This window comes from Myotis lucifugus, unplaced genomic scaffold (genome assembly GCF_000147115.1).
Source record: "Myotis lucifugus unplaced genomic scaffold, Myoluc2.0 scaffold_312, whole genome shotgun sequence".
NCBI classification, from domain to species: domain Eukaryota; kingdom Metazoa; phylum Chordata; class Mammalia; order Chiroptera; family Vespertilionidae; genus Myotis; species Myotis lucifugus.
This window is the reverse complement of record NW_005871360.1, coordinates 1284628-1309716: the sequence shown is the minus strand read 5'-3', so window position 1 is coordinate 1309716 and position 25089 is coordinate 1284628. Positions and strand designations below refer to the sequence as shown.

General features: G+C 40.8%; 1 protein-coding gene across 1 annotated transcript in view; it reads right to left on the bottom strand.

Annotated features, from left to right (window-relative positions):
- Positions 1–25089, bottom strand: part of ZRANB3 (zinc finger RANBP2-type containing 3) — a gene marked incomplete at its 3' end in the record, with an annotated part of 216291 nt that overhangs the window by 22052 nt on the left and 169150 nt on the right. Inside the window, exons 9-12 of the mRNA XM_023764016.1 lie at positions 21957–22076; positions 19482–19601; positions 16205–16384; positions 15292–15444 (exon numbers count right to left, since the gene is read on the bottom strand). Of these exons, the coding sequence (XP_023619784.1) occupies positions 15292–15444; positions 16205–16384; positions 19482–19601; positions 21957–22076 (573 nt within the window). The remainder of the gene's footprint in view (positions 1–15291; positions 15445–16204; positions 16385–19481; positions 19602–21956; positions 22077–25089) is intronic.

Genomic DNA, 25089 nt, shown 5'->3' with positions numbered 1-25089 from the left:
GATAAAAATATAAAGAATGAAATAATACGATGAGACAATTTTTAAACACGCACAAAGGAAATTATAAGAAAAGGATGAGAAAGCAGAGAAATTAGCAGACTTAGTAGAGTTTGGGGGTTAAAAAAGAAATGAGGGAACAAAGATTAAAAAAATTAAAGAAAATGTTCTATCCATATAATAGGACTGCAAAGAGGCCTTGCAGGATTTTGAAAACATTAGCAAATGTTCAGCAAACATGAACAGATTCGACCAGCTATTGCTAGTGAAGCGATGAGGATTTTAAGATGGAGGTCAGCTCTCCGAGTCTCTGCATGTCTGGAATTAGCTGGTTGTGTCCTAACCCTTAGTCAGTAGTTTAATGTTTAAAGACATCCCTTTACTTTTTCCAACATTCGATGAGGGTGAGGCTGTTCCCTTATAGATGAAAGCTTTTTGCTTGTTTTAGATGCTTTCCGGGCCTTTTATCCCTGGTGTTCTACCATTTCAATGGTCTGCACTTACTCATCCATATCTGTTTCATTTTTTTTTTGTACCTGAATTATAGTGGTTTTTATTATTTTTATTTTTTATTTATTAAGTTATTACATATGTGTCCTTATCCCCACATTCCCCCCTATCCCCCCCACTCATGCCCTCACCCCCCTGTTGTCTGTGTCCATTGGTTAGGCCAGCCGTGGGCAAACTACGGCCCGCGGGCCGGATCCGGCCAGTTTGAAATGAATAAAACTAAAAAAAAAAAAAGACCGTACCCTTTTATGTAATGATGTTTACTTTGAATTTATATTAGTTCACACAAACACTCCATCCATGCTTTTGTTCCGGCCCTCCGGTCCAGTTTAAGAACCCATTGTGGCCCTCGAGTCAAAAAGTTTGCCCACCCCTGGGTTAGGCCTATATGTTTGCATATAAGTCCTTTGGTTGATCTCTCCCCTTACCCCCACACTCCCCTACCTTCCCTCTGAGGTTTGACGGTCTGATCGATGCTTCTCTGTCTCTGGATCTGTTTTTGTTCATCAGTTTATGTTGTTCATTATATTCCATAAATGAGTGAGATCATGTGATATTTATCTTTCTCTGATTGGCTTATTTCACTTAGCATAATGCTTTCCAGTTCCATCTACATGCCTTCTGCTCAGCACTTGGGATACCTGTTTTGAACAGTATTATCTTTAGCTCTTAGACATTTCCATTGTTTTTTGATAATTTCTTCCATTCCTCCTCTCTTCTTCTGGAATTCCTGTTAGCAAAACGTAGGACCGAGACATCTATATCTTTTATTCTAATATTTCTCTTTTTTGGTGTTTTTACTTTCTAAATTCTTGGAGTTTTCCTGTATATGTATGTGTGTGTGTATATATATATATATAAAGTCACCCAAGGATGTTTTGATTGATTTTTGAGAGAGGAAGGGGGGAGGGGTAGAGAGAGAGAGAGAGAGAGAGAGAGAGAGAGAGAACACATCAGTTTGTTGCCTTCTGTACATGCCCCCCAAAAGGATCAAACCCTTGACCTTTTGGTGTACAGGACGATGCTCCAACCCACTGAGGCACCCCGCCAGGGCAGAGTTTTCCTCTATTTTATCTTTCGAACCTTCTAGAGAATTTTTTATTTTGGCAGTAATATTTTTAATTTCTAAAAGTTCCTTCTTCTTCCCTGTTCCTTTTTCATATTATTGATTTTACTCATATTGGCAATATTATTTCAAATCTGAGGCTACTAAGTGGAGTTTCTAAAAAGTTATCCTTAGGATGAATTTTTGTATTATTTTGTTCACTTTTTTAGCTACAGATTTTCTCCTCAAATGTCCAATGACCTTTGCTGTCCCTCCCTACATAAGAATGAAGGAACAGAAGGGTTGCCTGGGAACTCAGGACATGGGCTTATCACCAGAAGGTCTGATAGGACACAGTGATTGAATGGGAGGGATGAGGTAGATGGAAGGGCCCAGAGTGACCCCAGCCTCCTCGTTTATGATGTGTAACACTGTAGTGATGACATTCTCAGTTACTGTAATAGGGAACACAGAAAGGAACGGGGCTCATTAGAAGGCACAAAGAGAAAAGGAAATAAGCCCACTTTTTGACATGTGTGGGGACTGGGGGGACTGGGGTATGGAGTGTGGGGAGGGGGAAGTCTCAGGAAACAGGCCTGGAAGAGCCAGCTGGGTTTACCCATCCGGGAACACTGGCATAGAGAGGTCGCTAACGTCACAGGACTGGATGTCACCACACGTGGAGGGGGCAGGAAGTGAGGAAAGGGGAAAGGGGAGAGCCACAGAGAGAAAGCAGAGGAGCAGCATAAAGGCTGGAATGAGGAAGAGATACCGAGAAGAAAACAGAAAGGGAACAGTAAAAAAGGTAGGAAATCAGGAGAGTAGTGGCTTCAGTGTATGTGTGCTCTGGTTTTCCATTCATTCTACTAGGTGCTCAGTGGGTGCTTTCAATCAGAAAACCTCATGTCCTTCAGCTCTGGGAAATTTTCTTATAGTTTTTTTCTTCCTCTATGTCCTCTGTTTGTAATTTCTATTAAGCAACAAGCTTCTGAACCGATCATATGATTTTCTTCACCTTTTCTCACATTATACCATTTCTATTTGTTCTACTCTGTGTGATTTCCTCATTTTCCTTTCCATCCTTGCTGAATTAGTCCTTTCTAAGATACAGGTTCAATTTCTAAGCGCGTTTCCTTGTTCTCTGATTTTTCCCTCCTTGCTCTTGTTTCATGGGTACAAGATATTCTTTTTCTTCTCTGTGAATATCAATGGCAGTTGTGTTTTTTAAAGTTTCCTTCAGCTCATTGCATTGTCACTTTCTTTTCTACCCCTTTCTGGACTCACATGCTTGTTTTGGTTTCTGTTTCATCTGAGTGGCTTCCTTTCACACCCAGTAGCCCTGCTGTCCATTCATATTGAAAAATAAGACACTAAAATGCTACTGTTGGAAGTTCCATGTGGGAAACTTCACTGGGGTCAGCAGTGACTGCCTGGGGATCCCATTCAGTCTCCACTGTTGCTTCTTAGTCCAGTCAGTTTCTCCAGAAAGGGGTCCTCCAGGCCCCTGCCCGGAGGATGCAGTGCTGGCTCCCAGGGACCTGGGAGTCGATCAGAGGGTGCTGATGTCTGCAGCCATACCACCTCGAACGTCTCCATATCATCTGATCTCGGGAGCTGAGCAGGGTTGGGCCTGTTTAGTACTTGGATGGGAGAAGATGGGTACCACGCACTTCACCATTATTAAGGAGTCTTTCACCTAACCTGCTTGTTTTCAAAATACTGCCTTAACCCCCTCCCTCAACTGGTTCTCTTCCTAGATATAATTTTAAAGACATTTTTAAAGAAGAGCAAATAAAACAGCTAAATAAATAAATATAAAATACCAAAAAAATAAAGCAAAATCTATATAAATAAAAGCCTAAGCAACCATTACGACCAGTTGCTTGATGCGCACTGACCACTTGGGGGCAGACGCTCAATACAGAAGGTGCCCCCTGGTGGTCAGTGTGCTCCCACAGCCAACCTCCCAAGGCTAGACAACCTCCTGCGGTCCCTCCCCCTGGACTCGGCGAGACAGCCCCGATCAGCTGAGGGGTCTGATCACTGGCCAGGCTGAGGGACACCACCTGTGCACGAATCCGTGCACTGGGCCTCTAGTATACAATAATAGGCTATTGTTGCTTATACTGAATAATGTTTAAATAAAAACAAAACTTTTGTCTCATTCTACATTTTAAATAATTTGTTTCTATAGAAACATTTTAATTTCTCCATCTCTCCACTAAAAGATAAAAATGAAACAAAACTGTTTCAGATTTGTTTTTAAAAGAGCAACCCTCTCTCCAATAACACAAAACAAAACCTAAGAAAATTCTCAGGGCCTTAAAATATCAGCTTTTATAGCTGATCTCTTCAATTAAGCTATTTAATTAAGCTATTTTTAAAAGAACTTCTTTTACTAGTTAAGTAATGACTAATTTTGAAAATTATCATTTGAAAAATTCTCATTCGCTGCTAGAGGCGGGTTGAAAGTCAAGGTTAGCAGTGACTAGGGGTGATCAGAAATTGAAGTTGCCCTCTGCGCTGCTCAGGTGTACTCACAGTGCCTGGGAGCAATCAGTATAGGTGCTATTTTGAAACTACAGCCACTTGGGTAATCATAAATTGAGGCTGTAGCATGTAAATTTCAGAAAAGGAGTGGGCAGGCAGAAAGGGAATCATTTTATATCATCTCAGGAAACCAAGGATACACAGAACATAATTTTAGAAAAAAGGAAAGGATGAGATTAATCTGTAACAATGACTTCAGCTAATGTTATGATGGCTAAATTAGACAATGATGAATGTAGTTACAGATAGTGAACGTTACAAGTTAGGGCCCTGGCCATGGGGCTGCCAGAAGCTGTGAGGCATAACAGAATAAAAACTTCTTCTGAGATCCTCAGTTATAATGAACAACATAAACTGATGAACAAAAACAGATCCAGAAACAGAGAAGCATCGATCAGATGCTCAAACCTCAGAGGGAAGGTAGGGGATGGTGGGGTAAGGGGGAGAGATCAACCAAAGGACTTGTATGCATGCATATAAGCCTAACCAATGGACACAGACACCAGGGGGCTGAGGGCATACATAGGGAGGCGGAGGGGGGGCAATGGGGGGATAAGGACACATATGTAATACCTTAATCAAGAAAGAAACATAAATAAATAAATAAATAAATAAATAAATAAATAAATAAATAAAATAAAAAGAAACTGATCCATATCACCAGTTCTGTTTTCTGATTGTAGCCTCTGAGCAATCAGGCAGGAAGCTGGCTGACGAGGTTTCTTTGACACTGAGCTATGACTGAGAAATAGGTGAGAAAATCTCTGACACGTCCTAATGAGAACTGTCCATGTTGGATGGGAACAAGAAGAGTCACAGGTTTACTGAACACAAGTTCTCAATTTGAGATTCATGGGCCTCTCACTAGACCTTGAACAGCCTTCAGTGAGCCTGAGAAAGCCCTGGATTGACTAGAAAAGGTTGTATTGTATGTGCATTTTCAGAGAGCAGTTCTTTGTTCTCTCCATAGTCTCAAAGGGATTCAGGCCCCAACAGAGGTTAAAAGCCACTGGATTATGCCCGGCTGGTGTGGTTCAGTGGTTGAGCACTGACCTATGAACAAAGTGGTCACGGTTTGATTCCCAGTCAGGGCACATGCCCAGGTTGCAGGCTCAATCCCCGGTACGGGGCATTTAGGAGGCAGCCAATCAATGATTCTCTCTCCTCATTGATGTTTCTATCTCTCTCCCTCTCCCTTCCTCTCTGAAATCAATATATATATATAGAGCCACTGGATTAGAATAAAATACCTGAAGATGCACACATGGTTCAAGTAGCTCCATTTCTTTCCTTAATTTTCTAGAGATAACGAGAGATTGAAGGATCATACGTGAATGTACACACGGGCGGCGAACTCTTTTTAAGAGGAAACAAATGCATACATTCTCTTAAATAATGAGGATCCCTCTAGCTGATCTCAAATAATTAAAAAAAACACACCTGAATAATGCCAAGACACAGTAACTTCTGTGCAGGCGTGAAAGATGCTCACTTGCCTATTGCTGTAACTGGGCTCTGAACAGCTTCCCGTAAGAGCAAATGACAGGGGAGTGCTCATGTCGTCCCAAAGGGAAACCGCTGATGAGGTGAGTAGAAGAAAGTGCCTGGGCTGCAATGGCGAGGGGACTCAGGAGACATTACTGTGCTGGCAGGACTCAAAGGTGTCACGTACGTCAGCCTAAAACAACCCTCTCCTGGGTGACTGGAGGCAGGGACAGGTCACCAACAGCTCCTCCTGGAGAGTCCACTGGGGACATGTCTGGTTAATACAAGAAGGAAGTGACCTTGAGCAAGATTTGTAGGCACAGACACTAAACATGAACGCAAAATTCCTGTATCTGCTAAGCTGCTTCTAATAACTTTTCTTTTAAAATTTAAATTAATTTTTAAAAAGTGATCATGGATCCACTGAAGACTGCGTTTGAGTTTAAAAAAAAATAGCTGTAAACAAAACAATCCCCAAATAAACAGGTTTTTCAGAAATATTAGGTTTAACAATACATGACCCCCTGCAGGAGCAAGCTCTCTCGGTCTCACCACAACACTGATGGTTACATAGTTAGCACCCGCACTGCGGTGGCAGGTCAACATTCAAAAATTACTGACTTATTGATATTACAGCACTTCTCAGTGGTAAAGAAAAGCAGGAACACAGGAAGTCAAAATATTTTTATGGCCTAGGAAAGCTTTGCTACTTAATAGCAAGAGCAAGCTAAAAAGTCTTTCTTTTATAACTACCTTCTTGCCTTAATAAGAGACGTTATAGTAACAAATTATTCACAAATGTCCTAGCTCATCATGACTGTCCTTGTAAAGAAATAACGAATTTAAGTGACCCTTTTAATGTGATAATTAAGAAACTTACATGTAGGTGTTTCTAAATAGGAGGAGTGATCTGAGTTTACAGTAATTTTTATCAAAAGGCTTTGGGGAAATATAGTTAAGTCAACACGCCCGTATCATAAGCAATGTGGAGAATGGAAGGACATATTCCTCTCTTCAGTTATATTGCTGACACCCAGTTATTGTGTTTCTGTCTTTTGTCCAATTGTTTTTGAAAAACAAAAGAAAAAATATTGCTTTTGGTGAGAAGTGCTGGGCATAAAAACTGCAAAATGCTTAACGTGACAGAGTGCACGCTTTTCTCTGAAAGGTGCAGGGACTAATACATCTGCTCTGTTTTACAGTGTGGTAAACCACTGGTCTTTAGAGACAAAGCCCCTGGCCACGATGATCGGATTAAGTCAGTTGCTAGAACCGAAGGAGAGGAAAAGAAAATCTAGTAAAACTCATAAAAAAGCAATAAAGCACTTCAAAGCCTGGTGCGAGTCCAGCTCAGCACACACCGCCAGCAGAGACACTGAGGGCGGGCTGAACAGACTTTGATCCCAGGACAGCTCTGGTAGAAACCGTCACTGCCTTGTGTCAGTCGTCTCACCACAATACTGATGATCCTAAAAGAACTGACGAAACCGCTGTGTTATGAACGAGGGGCCTCGACATGTGCTGGTCTCCTGAACGGCTGAAGACTGATGACTGGGACTGGCACTAAGACAAGGGCCTTCTCTACCATTTATGATCAAGTCAGGGGACACAGAGTGACAAACGTCGTCTCATCATCAAACGGAAAATACATTTTTTAATTCTCCTAAAAATAATGACTGAATTTTCCAGATTTTGCAAAACGTTCATTCCCATGTAGTTAAAATTGTGACAGTGATCAACTCTCAGGCACCAGTTTTTCTCTGTGGGCAAAGAGAAAACAAAACAAACAAGATAAAACACTCTGGTTTAAAAAAGGGTAAAAATGAGAAATGTTATTACTTATTTCTAAAGATGACATCAAGAGCAGTGCAGGCAAATGTCTTTGGGGGTGGCTCTCTTCCAAGGACAATTAGAATTTACAGCAAAATGTTATCTAATATCACGCACAGATCGCTGGAATGGGACTCCGGGTGAGTTAATCAGAGCCCACATCCATATGCCTTTTGGACATCAGCTGAGTGGTTCAGAGGCTCCTCACACTCAAGGTCGCACATGGACTCCTCACGCCACCTGTAAGCCAGCTCCTCTCTTGCCCTCGGTCTCCTGGCTCCACTGCTTCCCAGGTGAGCCCTGCAGGCCTCTGCTATGGATCCTCCTGCTGTAGACTGAGCTGGGTCACTTCCTACCACTCCAGCTGGCCCTCCCCTCACCTGCTTACATGCCTCTGCTCGTGGCTGTTTCAATCCCCTCTCCCTTCCTGAACATGATGCTATTAACCAGGGCGCCACACAGGCCTCACTGTATTGATCTACCCCTGGCAGGCGTGAAATTTTTCTCTTTCACTCTATTACCACTGCCACTGTTAGGAGTTCAGGATGTTTAGTACCCAAATCCCATTTGGGAATCCCTGACAAGGACACTTCTATTTAGTAATAACCTTACCAGTAAGAAAGAACTGGCTTTATCAATAGACCTGCGTACCTGAGAGCACCACAGTAAAATTTCAGTACATGGTGTATTACAAACACCATCTGAAGGCCAGTGAGACTTCCCACCATTCCCCCACAGCCAGCAGTGGAGAAGGCTGTGGGGCCTGACAGGGCCGGTGGACACACACGTGCGGAGGACAGGAGCCCATTAGCTTTGAACTGTGGCCCAACCAAGTTCTCAGGTTCTGAAAAATCAGACCAACAGCTCCTCCTCCAGGGGCAGGGGAGAAAGCCGCGAGGGAGCGGCTGGGCTGGAACTGGATGGGAGGGAGGCAAGAAAAGAATCGGTTCCCCAAGTACCACTGCCTCCAAGAACTTGTCTCCTCTTAGGATTCATTTCCCACACTGCTCCTTTTGAAAACGAAAATCTGATCATGACACTCATCTGTTTAAAGGCCTCTGATGAGCCCTGGCAGGTGTGGCTCAGTTGGTTGGGTGTCATCCTATGGGCTGAGAAATTGCTGGTTAGATTCCCAGTCAGGGCACATGCCTGGGTTGTGGGCTTGATCCCCAGTAGGGGGCATGCAGGAGGCAGCCAATCCATGATTCTCTCTTCTCCCTTTCTCACTCTTCCTCTAAAAATCAATGAACTATTCTTAAAAAAAAAAAAAATCAGTGGGGAAAAAAAATAAAAACCTCTAATGTCCCTGCTGTTACTGGGATAATGTCCAACTGCCGGGCATGGCCTGTGTGGCTTCCGCCTGACTGCAGTTTCAGGCTTCCTCTCCTGTGACTCCCTCCCCGTGTGCCCTCTACCCGCACGTTCACATGGAATAGCGTTCCCAGAAACACTGACGTCTGTTCTGTCACGGTGTTTGGGGGCTCCCTCTGCCTGAGCTAGAACCCCTCTCTGAGCCCATCCTCAGAATCCACTTCCGAAGGAAAACTTCCCACTGCCCGGGGCAGCCATTTGTTCCGTCCTGTGTGCCCAGAGCCCGCCTCACATATCTGTTCTCACATCTGTCACAGGACATTAAAACGACGTGCTTACAATACTCTCTCTCAATTGGAGGAAGCTCCAAAGGAAAGCTAGCAGTTTTTCCTTACCTTTGCACCTAGCATACATCCTTTTACAAATAAGAGCTCTAATGAGATAGTTTAATTATAAAATTCACTCTTTTAAAGTGCCCATTCAGTGATTTTTTTAGCATATTCAGAATTAGGCAACTATCACAACTGTTTAATTAGAAAACATTTTCATCACCCTCACAAAGAGACCCCCTGCCACTGAAGCAGTCAGTCCCTCCCCGCTGCCCCCAAGGCCTGTCTCCCACTACTCTCCTCTTTCTCTGTGGGTCTGCCTATCTGGCTAATTCAGATAAACAGAACCGGACAATATGGGGCCTTTCACTTGCATAATGTTTTCAGGGGTTCCTCTATAGGGTAGCCATGTGCCAGTACCTTATTTCTTTTCATGGCTGAGTAATAGTCCATCACGTGGATATACAACACTATTCTTTCATCAATTGATGAACATTTGAACTGGTCTAACTTTTTGGCTATTATGAATCATGATGCTATGATATTCAAGTACAAGCTTTTGTGTGGACATTTTTTAATTTCACTGGAAGTGGAACTGCTTTGTTTACTAGTTTAAGGAACTGCTAGATTGTTTTTCAAAATGGCTGCATTTTACATTCCTACCAGCAATGGATGGGTGCTCCAATTTCTCTACATTTTTGCCAACACTTATTGTCTGACTTTTTAATTTTTGTCATCTTACTGGGTATGAAGTGGTATCTCGCTGTGGTTTTGATTTGCATTTCACATAATCTTAATAAATATTTATATATAAACATTTTATATATAATGAATTATCTTTGAATGTATTATGTGTAGTACACATTCCATATACACTGGCTAAGCCAAAATGAAGTGTTTCATGTCCTATGCATTCCACAAGTAATCGAGGGTCTACAGTACACTGGTTCTAATGCCTCTAGTATAGTTTGGCAAGGAAATGAAAGTAGAGTTTAGAGCAGAGAGGCATGGGCTCAATCCCAGCTCTGCACATACTGACTGTGGCAGCCGACTGAACCTTTCTGAGCGTTAGTGGGACGTGTTAATAGTATCTGCCTCACGGTGTAGTTGGGAAGATTAAACAAGATCATGAGTGTTAAAGGCTTAGCACTGTGACTGCACGGAATAACCAGTCGGTTAATTAATGATTACTACTACATGTTAATTATTATTACTGAGTGACTTGAAGTCACAGAGGCGAACAAGACAAATGCCTAGTAGTAACACTATGTGATGTAAGCGATGACAGAGATATCTGAATGTCTCCATGACAATGAGGCTGCCTCTGATTCTTATCATTAGGCTGTTATGCAGACTAGTTATTAATGTTTACGGAGTGGTTTGAATTCTAAAATACATATTAAACAAATATCAAATGTGAGGTGTGTTCGCTTCAAGAAACCAGCGCTTTAGCATATTCAGAAACAAGAGGCTTGGAGAGACAAATTCAGACTTCACCAATGCCACAGTTCCTGCGTCAACTTACTTCCTGCTGTTACCATTTTTTCAACAAGACACGATGTGGGAAACAAGGCTATTATTTCTTATATATTTGTGACAGATTCTTATTTGTACTTTTTAGCCCACAAGAAAACAAATATTTCACACAATGTTGGAATTTAATAAATATGCAGTTTATGAATTTTGTGGGCATACTTTGAAATTTCACAGTTGTGCTGGAGAGCTCTCCTTTCCAACTACATACACTATTTTTGCAGCAAACCAGCAACCATCCTATGTTCTTTTTTTTAATATATATATTTTTTATTGATTTCAGAAAAGAAGGGAGGGGAAAAGAGAGATAGAAACATCAATGATGAGAGAAAATCACTATCAGCTGCCTCCTGCATGCCCCCCATTGGGAACCGAGCCCACAACCCGGGCATGTGCCCTTGACCGGAATCGAACCCGGGATCTTTCAGTCCGCAGGCTGATGCTCTAGCCACTGAGCCAAACTAGCCAGGGCAGCCATCCTATGTTCCCAATGCCAATGTGGTGTCTGAAAGGTAAATCTGCTTTGGGTGAAGGATGCCCTAGAAGGCCAGGAGGACAGAGGCCAGGGACTGGAGCTTGGTCATGACAGAAAAGGCAGTGCTATGAGCGAGGGCAGAGACATGAGCACTGGGAGGTAAGGAAGGCCAGACAGCCGGGAAGAGGCCAATGACAGAGGAAACATGGGAGACACCGAACTAAGAGCCACTAAGTGAAGACAATTGGCAAGGAGCGCAGAGTGCAGGAGTGGGGACTTGGGAGCTATCTGGAAATCTGCTCCCACGTGGAAGAGAACTGCTGTCTGAAGGACCAGAGGGAAGCAGCTGTGGCTCACTGGGATCTGAGGAAGAGAAATCAGGCAGAAGGAAGACTTGTCCTAAGCAGGAGCTGGACTTGCTAAATCAGTCCTTTCTTTTGCTCAACGGTGAATCACTTTGCATCAATCTTCTCTTCGGATACTTTATTATACTATGAAGTATAAGTTATATACTTAGAAAGGACCTTGGAAGCCATCTAGTGATCTAGGAACACAATGGCTGAATAAATGATGATGCTGATTACCCATTAAGGGCCAAAAGAGGATGGGAAAGGTCCCTGAAGAGGGTAGGGGGAGGGCCCAGTTTACCACAGCTATAGCCAAAGGAAGGAATATCCCTCAGATGATGGTGGCAAAAATGAAGCAGCCTTTAATTATCTGGAAATGACAACATAGACTAATAGAGTCCACATTTCTCTCTTTCCATCTGGAGACAACCTACTTTATCATTTAGTAGAAGCCAATGTAGGAAAATGAAAGCATCTCAAAGCCAAAAGAGAATTAGAAGCCATGAGCATTCAGATGAGAAGAAATGAACGAGCTTGAGAAAACAGACCCCGGCTGAGGCAGCGACCCTGGTGGAAGGACTCCTTAGGAGACAGCCACCTGGGCTGCGCAAAGGTGCCCTTCCTCATGGTCCTGGGATGTTTGCTCTCGTCTGAGTTGGACTTAAATTCGAGTTTCATTTGGGTTAACAAATAATGTCTTTTCAAAATGTAAATCTCTCTAGGATGGGTGAAGAATTGTGACTCATACAGTTGTGTGAATTAATGCCATGCAGGTGATTATTTAAATGTTTAACAATAGCTATACTAGCGACAGTGACCAGTATTGGGTCAAAGCAGAGCCCGAGGGGCCCCGTGCTGCCGGGTCACAGAGGTCCCTGAGACCCCGTAGTGAGGGGAGGGCCTACACACAGGAGGGGACTGAGGAAGTGGCTAGTTACCAACCATCACCCAAATATTTGATATTTAACAACCAGCACACTTCTGGTATATGCTGGTAGAACACCATCCTGATTCCACAGATCTTTTCATCCTAATAGCTGGGTTATGTAACAGAAAGAGGATTCTGATGAAGAGAGGAGGGAGATAGAGAGGATACCATTCTGAAGGGCAGTGAACACCAGGGGAGAAAGAAGGCAGGAAATATAAAAATGAATAGAAAAATTTTATCCACAAAAATTTTCTCTCCTTTCCCTCCTCCTCTTCTTCCTAACCACAGGCCTCCTGTCGCCAGGGCCCCTCATCATACTAAAGTTAGGCTCCAGGTCAGTTCCCTGAAGACCAATCTGTCATACTGACCATATTTATTGGTTTTCCAAAAATCATTCATAGACTTCACATCTTTTGAATGTGTTGGGCTGGCAGGGGTAAGAAGACTGGGAGCTGGGGATGCGGGGGACTGGAGCCCCCTGGCTCTCTTCCTGCCCCGTCTATCCTCTTTGCCCTCAGGCTCACCCTCTGCTCCTGGTCTTCTCCCGGGGAGCCCCTCCGCCTCCCCTTCTCCAGGGCTGAGGCCTGAGCCGAGCCGTGTGCTGACTAACACACGCAGTCTGTCCTTCGCAGGGAAGGCCCCTGTTCTCTGTCCCAGCTCCGACCTCCTGCCGCAGCCTCGGAGCACTGGCGCGGAGATAAAACGAACATTCCTTAAAATGCTGACACCGCCAAAACAGTCACAAGCTGTTCAAAGCCATCTAATTAGAACTGTTACAAACTTTCCAGTTAAACACGTGTGTGTTTGGTTTTTAATGACAATTGACAAATTTAGTTAATTTGGCAAAGCTTAATTAACAAAAGTAGAAATAGCCTAAAATGCCAAATGTAGGAAAAAATTTTAAAAGGATTTTTAAAAAGGATCAGAAAGAAATCCATATAAATAGAAAAATTCCCATAGGAAATGCTGATTTTGGCAACATTCAGAAGAAAAATATGTTTGTCAGTGGACTAAATTTTTTTTAGGATCTTTCAACAAATTGAACATTTCATAAAAATGCATGAAGCAGGAGGATGTAAAGAGAAAGTGCTAGGTGGCATTCCCACCTAAAGTCATTCAAGCACATTTCACATGCGGACAAATGGTCTGTTAGAAGGTTCCGATTCACACACATCCTCCCTGATCCACGGGGACACGTTCCAAGACCCCCATGGATGCCTGGAACCGAGGACAGCACCAAACCCTCTATGCACTATGTTCTTCTACACACACCTTTTCACGTAAAGGAAGCACTTTCCGCTCCTCTTTGGCATATCGGAATGGCGGGCATCCCTACTCTTGTGCTCTGGGGCCATTATTAGGTAAAAGAAGGGTGACTTGAACACAAGCGCTGCAATACTGGGGCAGTCAATCTGATAATCCTAATGGCTACTGACTAATGGGCGGGGCATATACAACATGGAGACAGAGGGATGATGGATGTCCTGGTGGGCTGGAGCAGAGTGGCAGGAGATTTCATCACGCTACTCAGAACGGTGGCACAATTTAACACTTAGGAAGTGTCTACTTTTGGAATTTTCCATTTAATGCTTTGGGACAACTCTTGACCATGGGTAACTGAAACAGTGGAAAGCAAGCCTGCAGGTATGTGGTCAGAACGCTCTACGATACCACATGTGACAGGCACTGGAAAACCTGTGCGAGGTAACAGTAACCTATGAAACAAGCACCTAACGCAGGAAAGCAAGCTTCGGTCAGGGTGACTGGGTATCTTCAACTGTATACAAAGATATATATTTATCTTCAGATACACATGAACTCAATAAACATGTATATATGTGTGTCAAATGTCAAATTCTTAATACTTGTCATAGAAATGAACTTTAAACATATTTCAATAATTAGGATATTTTAGAGAAAGGACAACTACAAATAATAGTTATATTTTTATAGTTTGAATTATATATTTTTTAAATAATTAGAATACCTGGTTTTTAATTGACCAAAATATAATGTAATAAACACTAAAAGGAGTTGTTTAATTAAAAAAAATTCTTACAGTCCTAGCTGGTTTGGCTCAGTGGATAAAGCATCAACCTGCGGACCAAAGAGTCCCAGGTTCAATTCCAGTCAAAGGCATATGCCTGAGTTGCGGGCTCGATCCCCAGAAGGGAGCGTGCAGGAGGCAGCCAATCAATGATTCTCCCTCATCATTGATGTTTCTATTTCTCTCTCCCTCTCCCTTACTCTATGAAATTAATTTAAAAAATATACATATGTATATATCTATGTGTGTGTGTATAAATATATATAAAATTCTTATATAAAGGATTCTTTTTTTTAGCAACATTTGACAGAATGGCATTCTAGCATCCTAGAAAAAAAAAACTAATCCTGCAAATAAGATACATAAAAATTTAGAAAGGTTCCACATAAAAATATCATGTTTTTATGGAACTAAACTTTATATTAAATTTTTAAATTTGCACTTTGAAAAAACATGTATAGACTTTAATTTTATTCTTATAATTTCTGATCAACTGTCCCAAAAATTAAAATTAAACTCCCATAATTCTCATACCATATTGCCCCCAAAGGGGTCTGTAACTTGCTTATGTTACATTTTGTGGCAAATTTAATACATCTTTCCCAACCCTCAGGGTCATAAAGATAGCCTCCTGTATTTTCCTCTGAAGTTGGATTCTACTTAACTTGTTTTTCTAAGGAACTGAACAGTGAGGCACTGATATTAACTGTTGGAAGATACAAGCCACGGCTGCAGCCTCCTTCCATCTGTTATTTTTTGGTTCTAAGCAGTTTTTCAGCTTTATGTGGAGGCTAGCTTTCAATAGCACAAATAACTGAAGATTTCTATTTAAAACAATATACAATAAAGTTATAGATTCAGGACATTAAAAAATAGAAAAGGATAAGTCATATAATCGTCTTACATGAGTGAACAAAACTTCATCCTTGAGCTCCTCCGAACTCTCATTGGGAGTCCAAGCTTCAGCAAACTGCAGGAAATCCCATTTTTCCTTCTCCCCTTCCTCAGCCTGAAGTCGCTCCTTCCTACCATTCAATGTGCTCCCGGTAACCTGCGCCTGTAGGAGGGAGAAGCAGTGACCTTCGTAACATTCGCCTCACTGCTGATATTTGCTAAGCAATACCTTGATTTTGCATTTGAATGACAATCCATTAAAGAAAATCATATTGCTTCAACATATCATGTGCTGTAGTCATATAATTATTCAAAATCACAACCAAATTACCAGGTTTCACTAGACAAATGATCCTATTGGCTTTTCTCATAAAAACTTTTATTTTAATATTTATAAACTTTTGAACCTACATATGAATGGCCATTTTGAATATCTATACTCAGTGCTTGAAAACTATCTTCTAATCTTTAGTCAAATCCTTTCTTTAAACATTCCGCAAGGTTGGGAGAAGAGACAGCTCAGGAGACAGAGCAAGCAATGTCCCTCCTACCTTTTCTAGAGTCTGGGTGCAGGGTGTCCTCTACCCAATATTAGCTCTGGATTCAAGAATCCTTCAGAGAAAGGATTTATTCTTTACTTACGAAAAAGACTTGGTGCTTGAAAGCATTACGGTTCCTTGCTAGCTATCCCTCTCCTCTAGCCTCTAAAGTGGTAGAAGGGTGTGAATACAATAGGAATACATGTAAATTCATGCCTGTCTCTATTACAAAGGATAGCAGGTACGGTACTACCTTTTCTATTATCATCAGTATCTTGGTGTACTTAGGTATCCTTTGCCTGAAAACACTAAAACTCATCCTCTTAACTCATGTAGACTATGGGTAACCGTAAGCTGGGAACCCGGTTTAAACTCAAGCCTTACCTTGCGATTCAACATTCCCCACATAAGGGTGTCCAGAGTCCCATTTGCAATGAGGTAGTGAATATTCACAGAACTGCACTGTCCAATTCGGTGAGCACGGTCTTCTGCTTGCTTTATATGCCCAGGGTCCCAGTACAACTCAGCAAATACAACGTGAGTGGCAGCAGTAAATGTCAAACCCTTAGCAAAATAAAGTGAAGAAACCAAGATGTAACTAAACTGAGAATATAAAATAGAGCCATGTGTAATAGTCTTTCTGAACACATTAAATGGAGAAGAGAACGCAGAAGGACTTAAAAACAGATCAGTTTTTCATACTAAGCCAAATTAAGAAAATATAATTCATGAAAGGCAGATGAAGACTGCTTACTGCAAGACAGCTGGGTGAACTACAAAACACACATTCAAAATGTATTTCCATATTTCAAAAGTCAGCTTGGTGGACACACACACACAGAATTACTTTATCATCTGATGAGGACTGGATTCACATTACCACTGTAAAATCTAATAAAATACATTATAAATGAGAAGATAATTTCTAACACATGGTATCCATAGCAACTAGGAGAAAGAAATGACATCCTCTGTTCATTTAATTCACACTGCTGTTCTATAAAGCAAGAAAATCATGTCTCCAGTCGTACTGTTCTCTTCCTGTGAAATTTCTTATGTTACATTCCAAAGGCTCTGAAGCCTACTAGCTTGTATCTCAATATATATAACACAATTTCATTTTTTATGCAATTGCACTTTACATCAGTTTGAAATAGTGCAACATTAAAACTATTAACTGTCTTGTTTTATAGATAATATATGAAATAAACAAATCTCCTCAAACTAAAAGGGAGTAAAAAATGCATGATGTTAGAGTTGGCAGGCTGAGTGAACTGCGACCCCTGCTTATGCTACTGCCACAGGCAGGTGGTCGACAGAAACACCTGCCTCCTTTGAGAGTGTCATCCAATCCATGCTGATGTTCACATGCACTGGAACTTGGAGGGAGGGACTCTTATGACTGCTGTATTGTTATTTTGACATGTGATTTTAACTTAAACTATTTTTATATCTCATAACAACATCATGCTAACCTTCATTCAACGGCGGCATTAGTTCTCAAGTTGAAAAATTCACTGAGGATCAATCACTATGGAACAGAAGTTAGAAGTAATAAAAATATGGAGAGAGTCAAACCACCACCATGCTAGCCTGTGCTGCTGTTTAGGACAGGGAATGCCACAAAATATTAGAGATGATGTCGAAAAATAAGAAGTCGTATTTAAAGAGGGACACCTTTAAGCACGTACAAAGTGTCATGTAACCATATGAAAATGAAGGGGGAGCATGCTGGCAGGCTCAGCATCAATCTAAGACACTTCTAAACTACAACGGAAGATTCACACACCCCGAGAGCAATTCTCTTTCTACTTTCCTTTCTTTCTATGAAGATACCGTGTCCACGTACATGAGTTTTGAATGATGCAAGGTCTTCAGGAATACAGCCTAGAACAGTGGTTCTCAACTTGTGGGTCGCGACCCCTTTGGGGGTCGAACGACCCTTTCACAGGGGTCGCCTAAGACCATTGGAAACACACATATAATTACACATTGTTTTTGTGATTAATCACTATGCTTTAATTATGTTCAATTTGTAACAATGAAATTGGGGGTCACTACAACATGAGGAACTGTATTAAAGGGTCGTGGCATTAGGAAGGTTGAGAACCACTGGCCTAGAATATCATGTGAGTGCGCTGTGCAATCTTAACTCAAAGTTTTTTCTCAGGCCACTCCTAAGCTATCCTGCCTGGCTCCGCCTACATTGTTTCTCCCATACTACAAGCACTCCATTTCTAATTTTAAGCTTTTTGGTGATATTTTCTATGTCTGGAATATTCTAACTTAGAAAACTCAGATTACTGGAAATTTAATCCAACATGATCATGGAAGTGTTGAGACAATCATCCTTTGGGTTAGAATTCCTAGTGAGTTCTAGAACCATCTGGGTAAATCCTCATGGAGTTTATCTATACACACATTCGTTTGCTGGGTAAAAGCAGATCTTTGGCTCTGGTTCAGATTCAAGTCCTCGGAAGATGCCAGATAGGCATACACCAGGTTGGACGCACAGCTATCCATTCAATTACTTTTCCAGATGTTAAATATCGTGGCTTAGACATTTATATTGAAGTATTTCAGAATATTATTAGAAAAAAAATCCAGAAGGCTCCCCTCTTCTACAGTGTAGCAGAGACTGCTACTGCCTTCCCCAGTACCTATTCTTGTCTTATTCCATTGCAAAGTAACACCTGACTTTTAGCACCTGGAAAAAAGGCTACTTTTCCCAGCCTGCCTCTCAGCGGCTAGTTGTGGCCATGGGACTGACCACAGGCTGGTGAGAGGTAGCATGCCTCTCTCCAGCCAGCTGTCTGGATGGCAGCTCTGCAGAAGCTCGAGCAGCCCTCCTAGGAAAGGGAGACCTGCTATGAGTGGTGAAGAAGAAAGCCTGCTAGCCTTGGACTGTCTACATGAGAGAACAAAGTATTTAAGTCTTTCTTAATAAGGGTTTCCATTTATTTGCAGGCAAACATAATTCTTAAATATATATATATATATATATATATATATATATATATATATATGTATTTCAGAGAGGAAGGGAGAGGGAGAGAGAGATAGAATCATCAATGAGGAGAGAAAATCATTGATTGGCTGCCTCCTGCCTGCCCCCCCCCCCCCAACACACACACACACACACTGGAGATCGAGCCAACAACCTGGGCATGTGCCCTGACTGGAAATCAAACCTTGACCTCCTGGTTCATAGGTTGATGCTCAACCACTGAGCCACGCCAGCCAGGTGCCAAATGTAATTCTAAGGACCAAACCAGGGGCACGCCATACAAAGTTCTCAGAAACAGAGTTCTTATTCCTCAGGCCATCTTACCTTATGGACTCGGAGGGAAATAACCAAGTAAGATAAATTCTATAAGAAAGGGATGAGAAAATTCCAGACAAATTCAAAGGAAGGAAAAACAGTCATGAAACAGTATTACAATCAAATATACTATATTCTTCTAGAAAACTCTTTCCTTGAAAATTTAGGAAGATTTCAGTCAGCGGTGTTGAGGTCTTCTATTATACTTTCCAGCACTCTCCAACATAGAATGAACATTGATCACACTAGATACCAAATATAAAGTTATCACTATAAGTAATGGCCTTTTTATGATTTCAAAGACATTTTATTATCAAGTTGAGGCCTGAAATTTCTTACCTGACCAGCAGCCTGAATGCTTAGGATAGCCACACGGGTCTCAGGATCCTTTTGAAACTGATTAACCAGATGTATTCTTTCTGAAGACGGAACACTTCCATCTATCCTAACATATCGAGTCTAGCATTAACAAAGGAAACGACAAAATTAGGAGAAGCCCGTATGTACCCATCTTATTTTATATACTTTACAGCTTATTTTTATATTCACATAATAAAATAGAAACTGGTTAAGATGACAGGTTGGTAAATATCATACAAGAAGAATCTTAACCAAATTTCTTAATAGCTTCTGATAACAATTTTTTTTATTGAGTTTTATTTTCAAGATTAAAAACAATTTATTCATTTTTAGAGAGAGGAAAGGCAAGAGGGAGAGAGAGATCAATTAGTGGCCTCCCATATGGGGATGGAACCCAAAACCTGGGTATGTGCCCTGACCGGGAATCGAACCCACCACCTTTTGGTGTATGGGACGACGCTTCAACCAACTGAGCCACACCAGCTAGGGCCTAGCAATGATATATTTTTTAATCTTTTAAGCTACTTGAGGGTAGGAGCTATGTCTAATTCATCTTTATACATCATTGCCAAGTGCAATGCCTGTACGTAACAGGAGTTCCATAAATCATGACTGAATTACTAATGTGTTCTCAGTAAAATTCCATGTAAATTAATATGCCAATTTTCAATTGAATAATGTATCAGAATAACTTTCTAGTTATAGGACCACTAACTCCAGAGTAAAAGTAAAATCAGACATGCAAGAAAGGAAATAGAGCATTCTGCCCATGTATTAGAAATTCATGAAAAGCAGTACATCTATTTCTGAAATATCCCAATATTAACTGGGAAAATATCTTTTTTAATGCACCATTTGAGTTCTCTTTTTTCACATTATTAAACTTAAAAGAAATATGCATCTCCATTGAGGTGGGGAACAAGACATGCACCCATGTTTTTAAGAAGCAGGGAAACATTAAGTGCCTAACTGAACAGTTTTGAGTTTTAAGAATGTTGTGAGTTGAGAAAAGGAAGCAATCCTGTGTTAGAACAGCTAAAAAGAACTTATTTCTCGACTTTGTAAAACAAGTATAAGCCCTGAGTTTCAAATAATCTCATATGTATGTGCACTTTTATGGAAAACATAGTCTTAAATAGTTGAGACAGAAATATTCACTTATATAAGAAGACAGTCAAGTTAATCACTAAATAGAATGTCCCTTATTAACTTTCTCTGTCTTCTCAAAACAGATATAAATTGACCAGTGATCCATTTACTATCCATTAGGGAGATTATAAAATCTTCAGAGAGTCTTTCTAAAGAAAACACATTGTTTTGAGCAGTTCACCTCCAACACCAGGATACCTACATTTTTCATTCTTAGTGATGTAAATGGGATTCTAAATCCACCAGTAAAGCAGCAGTGAGGAAAAGAAGCAGACGGCTCCTCTTGGAATAGATTCCAGTATTTTAAGGTATAATGGAATCCGAATAAGAAAATACTGTGAGTCTAATATTAAGGCCCAATCATTTCAAAGTTGTTTGTAAGGTTCACTCTCCCTCAGAAGGTGTTTTACAGTCACTATGAAGTAATCAATGAAAAAGTACCTTTCAATGTACAGCACTTTATTATCATCAATCCTTCAATGAAGGAAACACTGACATTACTTGTTGGGTAATAATGAATTAATAATGATAAATCTATACTGTACAAAGTAATAAAAATATGGCTTTATTCCTCCACTTAAAAGAATCTACCTACACAGGCGAGAAGTTCTGCTGCTATGCGTCTATCGAGCTCACAGTTTGTCAGGCTGCTTCTGAGCATCGCTAGAAGCCCTCGCACAGAAAGGGACGGCAGGTTTCAACTTTGGAAGAAAAAATGGGAGATGCTGTCACCGACAGAACAGTCAGGGAACAAGGTGGGCCTCAGAACCCTGCAGGAAGGCCAGCAGGCTTGCTGGAGCTTACCTGGTGGACTGCCTGGCCCTAAGCTATAGATTCACTTACACTAAGTCTTCGTAATCATAGTCTATAGAGTATGCTGCCTGGAGTTTGAAAGGTCTGACTATAGCTGGGCACAAAAATCAGCAGAATTCATCCTTCTTTTCCCCTCGACGTCTCCCCCTTTCCAGGGGTGCCTTTCGGGTAAACAAAAAATTTAACTTTTAACTGCCTCAATCTCAAACGGTACATCCATGAACGAAAACTAAATTCACAACATAGACTATTAAAGCAGCATACTTTAATCAATTCAGATCATTTGATTAGTGGAAAATTATGAGACTGGTATAAAAGGCAAACTTTAATAGGATACCATCAACACAATAGTAATATAATATCAGGATAATTTTTAAGAAAAATATCTAATACTAATTTATATACCATCATGTAAAACAGGCAAAAAAAACCCCTCCATTATAAGACAACTGACGCATCCTGAAAGTACTTTACAGACAAATGGTAACATACCTTGTTTTCTATGACTGCTTCTGTGCAAGCCTGGAGCATGAGTAAGTGGTGAGCGAAAACCAGAAATTTAAGCGAATCGTTCTGAAGCATCATCTTAATATAATCCTTTACAGCACCTGCCTAAATATTAAAGTTAAACCTTATTCTTATTAACGTCATAAAAATGTTTATTAAAAGTCATTTTACTTTCTTTTAATAAATCAAAAAACTCAAACATTGATACATTTCTATGAATTTCTAACTGCTTTGTGTTCTAAGTAGCATAAGGAAATAGAAGCTTACATATAATAGTGAGTGGGAGAAAAGGGACAAAAGAGGAAAAAGAATATATTCTTGTTGAGGAAAGAAGAATATAAGAATTAGCAGGAAGAAAAAGATGACAAAAGAGTTTAGGTGGAAAGTAGGCTCTGGCCAAGAAGAGGTTGGTGGTTTTTTTCTAAAGGCAATTTCAAAAAAGTTCATATACCAGACTAAGTGGAATAGAGTTAAGAAGAAAATGAAAGGTAAAAAATTAGATGAATAGCATTTTTTTTAAAAAAAAGGAAGACTAGAAAAGAATGAGAAAGCTGGGACTGAAGCTTAACGATTAAGAAAAGTTGGTTTATTCATTGTTTAAGCTAAAAAGTTAAGTAGATTTATAAATAGGGCACTTGAGGGAGAAATGGAAAATGAGAGGCTTCAGTTTGTCTTCAGGATGGAGAAGGTCACAGAAGAGGCTGGAGTAATGAGATTAAGAGTACAGAAGGGAGGTCTGAGAGAGCAGGGAGATACAAAGAAATTGGTGGGTAGAAAAGGAAAAAATTTTAAAAAGTGCAAATTGAATAGGCTTTCTTAGTTAACAGGAGGCCAAATTACCTATTAAGAGTAAGAAATCAATCTGAGATGAATCAAATAAGACTTAAATTTAAAGTGGATAGCATGAATTAAATCTAAAACACAAATATAGCCTCTTAGCTGTTAAAAACTAGTTACTTTGACATTTTGGGAAAAAACAGTAGGCAGAACACATTTAACCTCCATCCCTCTCAGAGCTATATTTAAATAATAGCAAAGTATATAGGGAGAAAGCACTGGAGAGGGATCAATAGCAATAAAACTTTGGAAGCTAAAAAATAGACAGATGCCTGGTAACTGATCAGCACCTAACAACAGTTCCTAAACTGTCAGTATGAAAAACCCAGAAGAGAAGCACCTGGCTTGCAATATTGTAATCTTAAAAAAGTTCGGGAAATGACACCTCTGGAAGGAGGAAGGGGATGTGTCTAAAACAGGAAGATTGGTTGAAAGAATGCTTAGTAGTTGATTATGCGCAACACTCATCCATATGCTGTCTCTACCATTCCATACAATAGTGACTTCCTATCCCATCCTGGCAGGAAACTAGAGATTTATTTTCTAGAGCGGGTAAAGCAAGGTATCTGGATGGAGGAATCCCACATCGACGGTAGGCTATCCTATAAAAATCCTGGGGATTAAATGAAAGTTACATAATAAATGCTGAGATCTGCTCTTCTCTCTCAATCTTCTTACCCCTCACAGGCCCATACTCTCTAGAAAGAGAACAGAATCATATAAAATGATTCTTTTCTGAGGAATCTGACCACCCAAAGAGAAAAGACTGAAGATATTGATATTGGGGGTTCCTCAGCACAACATCCCCATCAGATCATCTTTTATTTTAATCCATAGTTTACAAGCCGTATCCACAAATAGAGTTTCCAGCCATCATTTAGTGTCTTACTTGTAAATAAAAGCAAAGAACCAAGGATCAGCAGGCATTTGTAGAAAGCAACCTATATGAACAGATCAACTGTACAGAGAGAAGAAAATTAGAAGGGATTACATCTGTAAAATAAGAATAGTATGCTACAAAAAAAAGAAAAAAGAGGAAGGGAAGTATTCTTGGTAAAAAATATAATAACAGAAATAAAAAATTCACTGGTTATTAAAATAAGAAGGTCTTCCAGAAAAAATAATTTAAAATATCTAAAATATAAGAAAATGAGATGACCAGGCCATGAGGGCAATATATGAACAAAAAGTTCTAGAAAACAATGCAGAGAAAACAGAGAAAAGAAAATAATCAAAGAAATAAAAATGTTTTACAGAACTTAAGGACTTAAGTTTCCAAAATGGAACATGGCAAAGGCCTAAGAGGATTCTGCACAATGGATGGAAATGGACCCAGAGCAATGTCCATCATGAAACTTTATAATACTGGGGACAAAGAAACGATTCTATGAGCTTCCAGAAAGGAGAGAAAAAGATTTCACAAAATCAAAATAGAATAAAAATTTTGAACTGCATTGGATACTTCAATATCAATACTAAAAATTCTAAGAGAAAATGATTTCCAACTAAGAATTTATATCTAGCCAAATTAAAAAGCAGATATAAAAACAGAATAAAAGCATTTTCAAATATGTAGGGATTAAAACAATTTACCTCTAATATACAGTTTTTTAGAAGGCTACTAAAGAATGTGGTCCAGCAAAATAAGGGAGCAGACAAATGAAGAAAATAATCCTAGGTAATAAAAGGCTAATATGCAAATAGACCAAATGGTGGAACAACTGAACAACCGGTCGCTATGATGTGTGCTGACCATCAGGGGGCGCTTGCAGAACATGGCTGGCGTCGGCAGCAGGCGGCAGAGCACAGAACACGCCCGGCATCAGTCGCGGTGGGATGCTGGAGCAGGTGAGTGGGGACACCAGACCAAGGCGGGACGCTGGTCGCTGCCATTGGGGCGAGCCTCTGGTGGTTACTGAAAATTCTTTGCTCCCGCGCGCCGCAGTCCCGCCTGGCGCTCAAACCTGCTACTGGTGATGGCCCCGCTCGCACCCGCTGCTGGCGCCCGGTGCTGGCCCTGATCTCTCAGCGCTGTCAGCGGGTGCGAGTGGCGGCTGCAGGCCCCGATCGCCCCTCAGGGCTTCTCCACCCCTCTGGCTCCTGAGGAGTGATTGGGGCAGCAGCTACCACTCACACCCACTGAAGGCGCTGGCCCTGCACAGAGGATGGGCCGAGACCCGCCCCTGTGCCCGCCGCAGCCTCGTGACCCACAATTCCTTTCAAGGTGCACGAATTCATGCACTGGGCCCCTAAGTATCAAGTAAAGAGGTAATTCAGCACA